The following is a 7,546-nucleotide window of genomic DNA, read 5'->3' as shown; positions in this document are numbered from 1 at the left end:
TACAGCTTGGTTTGATTTCATTATAATTGTGTTTTGTTAAATCGTGAATTCTGTAATACATATGATTCGATTTATCATGAAATTGTATTGAATATGGAATCAATAAAAAATTATGGAAAAAAAAATAAAGAAGGTCAAGTGTGGACAGACATTGTATGCGTACTAGCGTACGTGCGGCAGGGGGCGATAAAGGGGAAACCCCTCCAAGATTGGTAAACGCCCTCTTTCTGTATTATCGGCTCACCATCCATGATCGCAAATGATACCGATCATGCAATCTGTGCATGATGCTGTTCACGTGTGTTGTCAGTGCGATTGAGCGATGACTGCTCTTCCGATACGATATACAGTCATGATTCCACTATGTTTTAGTTCGGTGTATACAGTACGTAAACGTGTAGACGGAAACTTCTAGTGCATGATTCAGTTTAGTGTGTGTGCATACAACACACAGCGTGTGAATGCGGAAGAAGTGGCTACACGTACGTCTCGCCGGGACTGCGCGGCCAACCTACCTGCAAATTACGTGGAGAAGGCGCATACTAGTAATCCGACATCTCAGTTTGCCAGTTTGACTTGGACGCTGGAAGTCAAATTGGATATATACCTGGAGTTTTTAATCTAAGAGCTTCTCGTCGGCATCATGAATGAGAAAAACAGAAAGAAGCTGTTGGAGATCATGAAAATGCCAGGCAATGACGTCTGCGCAGATTGTGATGCACCTTTGGGTAAGGACCATAAGACGACGCGAGGTAAGGGAGCCCAAGGTAGGTCAGCCGCTGGGCTGGCCGGGCTTGCGGCTGGTCCTCTGGCCACCGTTCTTCGTACCTCCGCACGCACTCCACTTCGCTGCATACCATCGATAAATTACACTTGCAAAATAGCTCATCTCAAAATAAAATTAGCTGATGATGGCACTGCAATTGCTCTTTCTTCACAAAGCACTTGTTTGATTCGCATTCTATCACCTGTGGTCTAGACTCTAGATACTCAAATCTCTATCGTAACGCAAGCCGGTCATAATTCGACCGCCTCCTGCGCACGGTCGAACCTTGTCCTTGGTACGGGAGGTCGAACCTTGGTTTGTATGCCGATAAATCTAAAAATCTATTTTATCTCTTGACTGTTAAAACAGTGAATTGTAGACTGTACTAGTACAATGACCATGATGACTGCTTCAACTATCCCAAAATGTTCTTGGTGATGTGTCTTCTGTATCTGCAATCAGTGTGGTGGTCAGTGTCTTGCTAGGTTGTTAGTACCGTAAAACGGGGTGAATAGGGACAAATTTAAAGTTCTCATGATTGTATTTTTTTTTTCATGCAGCCCAGAGACTCAATCTTATGTGGGGATTTTATGTCCACCTAAAATACCTTTAATTTGGTATTGTGAAAAAACAAAAAATATTTGGGGGAAAAGTATGTTTTTTGATAAAATGATGCTGTCCCTGTTGACCCCAAATTTGGGGTCAACAGGGACAACACTAATTTTGATCCAAAAAAAAAAAGCTGTTTGGAGGCATTTTTTTTTTTTCAATCCATCCAATAGATTGGATTAAGGGAACAACTGCAGAGTTTAAAAATGATATACAAACATTTAAGAGCAATCTATTCCATCGTTAAATCAATCCTTAACAAAAATTGCAACAGCCCAACATTAGGCAACAAAATGAGCTGATATACAAAAATGTGACCCATCAGGTCAAAGGTTAAGATTGAAAAGTATGTCAAAACTTTACAAATCCATTGAATTGCACTCAAATGTGACCCGCTACAACAAAATGATCCTAAAGTCGGGCGAGGTCTATTATATGAAAATTGCATGACACAATTTCCTAATCTTTCTGCTTTGAATTGATATATAACACGTCTTATAAAAATAATCGGCTGCGGAGATATCGATGTTTAAAAGAGAGCAAGTCAAGACGTCTGGGAAATCACTGTTTCGAGAAAAGCGCCCTAAAAGCTCTCCTTGCGACGCAATCACAATCAAGAGACACGCAAGTCTTTATTCACCTCCGGACAATAGAAGTTAAGCCCTAGCAACCCCCGGAATGCTCATTCAAACACAGCGTCGGCGGTCTCCTCACCGACCAATCAGTGACCAGGATGTCAGGAGAGGCGGCTAGGCATAGTGCAACCCTCCCGCACTCACCAGTCGACTGGGCAGTGTGCGAGCTTCATGCTTCTGTTAGCGGCAAGCAGCAAACTTACCAATGAGATCACTCTGGTCGTTGTTAGGGGCGGAGCCTATGTGTGGCGCTCTATCCAAATGTTCGAACCAGTTTCTGCTTCGTTGAAACGCCAAAAAACATGGCCCAGAAAAACGCTATTTTTTGGTCTTTCCTTTCGTCATTTTGCTTCAAAATTTCGACAGATGATAGAAGACATGTCAGACTCTAATAATGTGTCAAATTCAGAAAATTGTAAGTTTTGACCAATTTTGATGCTCTAACTTCAAACTCGATTTTCACGGCTTCGACGGTGCGCGACTTTAGGACCATTTTGTTGTAGCGGGTCACAAATATTAACCCACTTCTTCTTCAAGTGGCAAATCATGATGTAAAATCTTATTCATACACTTTAAATTCAGTGTAACTTGACTCTAATGATGTCGGGGATATTTTGAGAGTTCTTACAGTAATTATAAGCTGGCACTTATAGTATGGGTCTGGCCCAAACAGATGTGTTATTGGCATTAAAACATGCAGAAGACAGAGAAAAGGGTCATGAAATACAAGTGGAAAAGTCCTAGCCTGTCTTAGGCAGTAAAAATAATTCCCTAGAGGGTGGCCGGGGGCGGGGTTCCCAGACCCTTCCTGCCCTAGTTAGGGTTAAGACAGCAAAGTTCACTCTCATCTATGTATACAAAAGTGAAGCCACATATCCAAAGATCTTATTGCTCTCTTGTCAGGAGAATTAGAATAAAAAATCACACTTTTGGAAATAGCTGGACATAAACATTTCAGAGCAATTTATGACATTATAATAGTTAATCATACAGAAAATTTAAAGGGCCAATCAAACGACACCATGGTGTCCCTATTAAAAATGCACATTCAAAAAACTTTTCTTGGTTTTGTCCCTATTCACCTCGCCATCCCTGTTCACTCCGTTTTACGGTAGTAGTAATTTAATTGCTTGTGCTTGCCCGTGAGTTGGGGAATTAACGTTAAGCTTGACGAATGTCATGATACTTGATGAGATCATCCCTTACAATTGTATGTGTGCACATGAATCGCAGTGGATACTATCTAGCATTCAGTGCTTGACTTTGTTATGTTCATGCACCATGGACCTCATAGATGCCAAGTTCAAAAAAATTTTATGAGTGAGATTTTCATGACTCAGCATCTCGGCACGCGCACATGTGCGTGAGTGAGGGAGCGAAGCGACTGAGCGAGGGGAGGGTGTGGGAGGGGGGTGTCCTCCCTCCCCACGGTAGGGAGCTTTTTTAATTTGTAGCTCTTAATGGTGCAAGCTGGTGCATACTTAAGTGACTATTTTTTACTTATTTTGAAAGACAAAAGGGAAGTATGCCTTCAATTGCAACTTTCACTTTAATCCTTTAAGCTATGCTCCCAATACGTGAGAAAAATGGGTGTCATGCATGAGATTGTGAGACGGACCCTAAGTGCTTGAGTCTCGCTCACAATGCGTGAGATTTGGTAGCTCTGGGACCTACAACGTAGCCCATGATGCAACAAAGCACATAAAAAACCTAATTGCAGACGGATGTTGCTTTCTTTGTTTGAGATTTTGATTAGCGTATGTTTGTTTCTTGATTCTAGACTTTGTTGTTTGTACTATAAACATCACACGTAACTTTAGATATAGACAAGATCTTGAGTTTTTAAGGGAGTTGCCCACCTAGAGATCTAGAATTTAGTCTTTAATAACTGGTCAGCAGAGTGAATAACACATGATATTTGATGCATTTTAAATGCACAGTGTAAAATGTTTCTGTACTACAATGTAAGACCATTTCCCTACCAGCCATTGAGTCACTCTAAAGCCACTGAGGCTCATCCAGACCCAAAACCTGGATTCCTGTAGGACTAGGAATGGAGGGATGGAGATGGATCCTGTGGTTGTTGAAGCTAATGACAGAGGATAAACACATTTTGATCTAATAAAATCTGATTTGATCCTCATAATTAATACAAAGTCAGGATGCTGCCAATGTAGATGAGTTGTTGTGAGGAAGTTCCTTTGAGTTTAATTGTTTACTTCTGAAAGTAATTAATAGGATTTATATTTGAATATTTTGTATTGACCATAGACTACGCAAAAAAACATAATCACAAAATGAAGAGAAACTTGTGTTGCTTGATGATAGTGCTTTGAATTTACATGTACAGTGGTACTAGGTGTTTCAAAAAACATTTCCCACTTTTGATCATAAATATTTCAAAAACTTTTCATTCGATAAAACTGTCATTGATATGAGTAATAGCTGGATAGTGTACAATTTGGTTGGAGGTGATTTGCACGTGAAATCATAAATCAGTTTCATTAAATCTAAGATTGATTTTGAAGTAAGGTTTCAGATTTTGGTCAAATTTTAACCCTCTGTACAAAAATTGAACTTCGCACAGGAACCAATGATGTGTATGTGAGTGTGTGCTGACAATGGCCCTGAACAATGGACATGCCTGAACCACCTGTTGACTAGGCGTCAGTCTGGCGCTCCCTGGCACATGAATGCTTAATCAATAATTCATGTGGATTGCCCTGGGCACTGCTAGTCTGAATTCATGCACGGTAGAGTGCTTGCAAACACCACATTTCATTCCAGCTGGCAATCATTTTCAAATTTTGCTTCTGACATATCACTAAATTTGGGACATAAATAAGCATGAATGATCTAAAGTTCCTCATTTTAATACAACTGTCTACTAATTAAATAGTCTGACAAATTTTTCACTTTTTCGATAAAAAGAGATCATTTTTGGTAAAGAGTTCAGCAGCATTTATCATTGGGGCGATTTCTTTCAGAGTACATTTATTTAAGGCTCCATATACACAAGTGTAGCCTATATAATACTCTAATTGATTTTCTTTACTTCCCGTCACCACGTTTACGATACAACAGAAGGTATTCATTGTAATTTTGTTTTTCAGAAGTAGGGAGAGCACTGACGCGACTCTACGACAGTATCGACAGGCGTTTGACTTTACACAGATACTGCCAGAGGCTGAATAAAGACTAGCTGTGATAGTGGAATTTCTCATGAATGAATAATGAAGCATTCAAACCCTGGCCATTGTTCAGGACCATTGTCAGGGTGTTAACCACACACTCCCATACACACCCATTGACCCCTGTGCAAAGTGAAATTTTGTACAGAGGGTTGAAAATAGAGCAAAGTCTGGAACCTAACTGTGAAATTAATCATGGATTTCATGAAACTTATTTATGCTTTCATATTTAAACTACCTTCAACCAAATTGTACACTATTCAGCTATCACTCATATCAATGGCAGTGTTATCTGATATATAGTTTTTGAATTATTAAGAATCAAAAGTGGGAAATGTTTTTTGAAACACCTAGTACCTCTATACATTTCTGTATCCAAAGCACGGATTTTCTAGCGTGCAAGCCTTGTCACATTTTATCATAAGATGAAATATAAAATCTGAGCTTTTAAATAACAAAGTTGATAAAGATGAAAATACAACTGATTTTAATAGCGTACATTGTCACATCACATTTGAGATTATAATCAGATTTACAGAATGGTAGAAGTAACATCAGATTCAGACATAATCACAAAGTTGCAGAATCTCATATCATTGCAAGTTTTGACAGAGCTGTGGTATTTGTAGCAGCAATTTCTGGTTTGTTCACAGAAGTGATAAAAGTCCAGTTTTGGCAGGACATACAGCCCCTTCTCCTTGTAGAGTAGTCAGCAGGTTGCTAGGTTGTTACATGATGAAATAGCAAATGCAGAATATCGAGATTTGTTTTCCCCCAACTGCTTTAACTTCAAACAATCAAATGAAGAAACACAGATTAAAAGCGTGTCAGATTCACATTGATCAGCAAATGTCAGATCTGTTTTAAGACTCTGTCATTGTTGCGAAGGATGCTGAAGAGCAGAGTGAAGATACCACCGAAAGGTTGTAATTTGAAGTGATCATAAGAAAAGAGGAGGATCTACAGTCAATCGTTGAAGAAGCTGGGCTGTGTAGTAGTTGTCATGGTAATAAATCTATTGCTGGGTTGCCAAATGACACAGATTCTCTCAGAGGCAGAGCATGACAAGAACAGCTGTAGAATAGACTGGACTGCCAATTGTCGTGCCATGCATGCCCTCAACCGTGCAGGCTTAACATCATTAGAGCTAATGGCAGGCTACATTGTACTTGGAGCAGGAAAAACTATAAAGGCATTGTGAGTTTGTTCACAGAATACACTGTATAGAATGTGGAATGTAACCTGTACAAAGTTTAACAATTGTGCAGGCATGTACAGCTAAATGCATGCCTCCAGCAGGGCGCATTTCTACTATTCAAGCATAGCTCCAATCAGGTAAGATTACCACATATATTCATAGAAATAATTGGAGATGGGATAGATATTTTTTTCTTTTTTTTTAATGGCAAGGGCCAATTACATTGTACCTAGTAAGATACTCTATGCCTGTATGCCACGTAATACCAGTATTCTGTGGGGTATTTGTGTGTGTGTGTGTGTATGTGTGTGTGTGTGTGTGTGTGTGTGTGTGTGTGTGTGTGTGTGTGTGTGTGTGTGTGTGTGTGTGAATATTGCGAGTCAGCTAGGTGCCATTCAGGAATTTTACAACATTGTATGCAAAAGTACTAACTCTGATCTTGACATTTTTTAATGGGACAGGCGTGCATACATTTCTCCATTCACTACTTTATTACTCCACAATTCAGGGGGGTCTTTCATCAATGTTTGTCAGCAAAATCCTTGGTTTTTATTGGCTGAGATGCTCTGGTCACTGACTGTTACTATGGTGATTCAAGTTGTCAGCGCTGACAAACGTTGATGAAACACCCCCCAGATTTAATTTTCTGTCACTGCTGTGTAAAAGTTGTGCCTTCCACTCCCGGACAATAATACAGAGCTATAGGCCATTTGAGAGAACAGTACCGGTAATTGATCACAGAATGTCATAGAATTTTACATCATGTAGCAAAGCTTGAAATTTTCTGTACAGTTTTGCTCATTGCATGGCCAGTATAGAAAAATTATAAACTGCTTGATGGATTTGAAAGAATGCTTTAAATTCCAAAGCATACAAATGTACATGTACCTGAGTTGCAGTCTCAGAATAATGTGGCACACAGGGGGTTTATACCATTGGGCTTAAAGGACAAGTTCACCTTCATAGACATGTGGGTTTAGTGAATGCAACAATATTAGTAGAACACATCAGTGAGAGTTCGAGCAAAATCGGACAATCCGTTAAAAAGTTATGAATTTTTGAAGTTTCTGCCCAGTCACGGCTGGATGAAAAGACTACTATAGCTTGTGATGTCACATGAGTACAACGATATAAAGAAAGAATAAAG

At 39.5% G+C, this 7,546-nt stretch overlaps 1 protein-coding gene across 2 annotated transcripts in view; it reads left to right on the top strand.

Annotated features, from left to right (window-relative positions):
- The first annotated feature begins 552 nt into the window (after positions 1 to 552).
- The window catches only part of LOC139727071 (arf-GAP with dual PH domain-containing protein 1-like), a 62,135-nt gene continuing 55,141 nt past the window's right edge, over positions 553 to 7,546 (top strand). Inside the window, exon 1 of one of the 2 annotated variants that reach the window (XM_071638060.1) lies at positions 553 to 728. In XM_071638060.1, the coding sequence (XP_071494161.1) occupies positions 644 to 728 (85 nt within the window). In that variant the 5' untranslated portion in view covers positions 553 to 643. Of the gene's footprint in view, positions 753 to 7,546 lie in introns of both variants that reach the window. The other variant, XM_071638052.1, reaches the window with a different exon arrangement.

This window comes from Diadema antillarum, unplaced genomic scaffold (assembly GCF_040938485.1).
Source record: "Diadema antillarum isolate AM-2024a unplaced genomic scaffold, OU_Dant_1.0 scf00000017, whole genome shotgun sequence".
Classification (NCBI taxonomy): domain Eukaryota; kingdom Metazoa; phylum Echinodermata; class Echinoidea; order Diadematoida; family Diadematidae; genus Diadema; species Diadema antillarum.
Note: the sequence above shows the minus strand (reverse complement) of the source record. Positions and strands in the feature narration are given on the sequence as shown.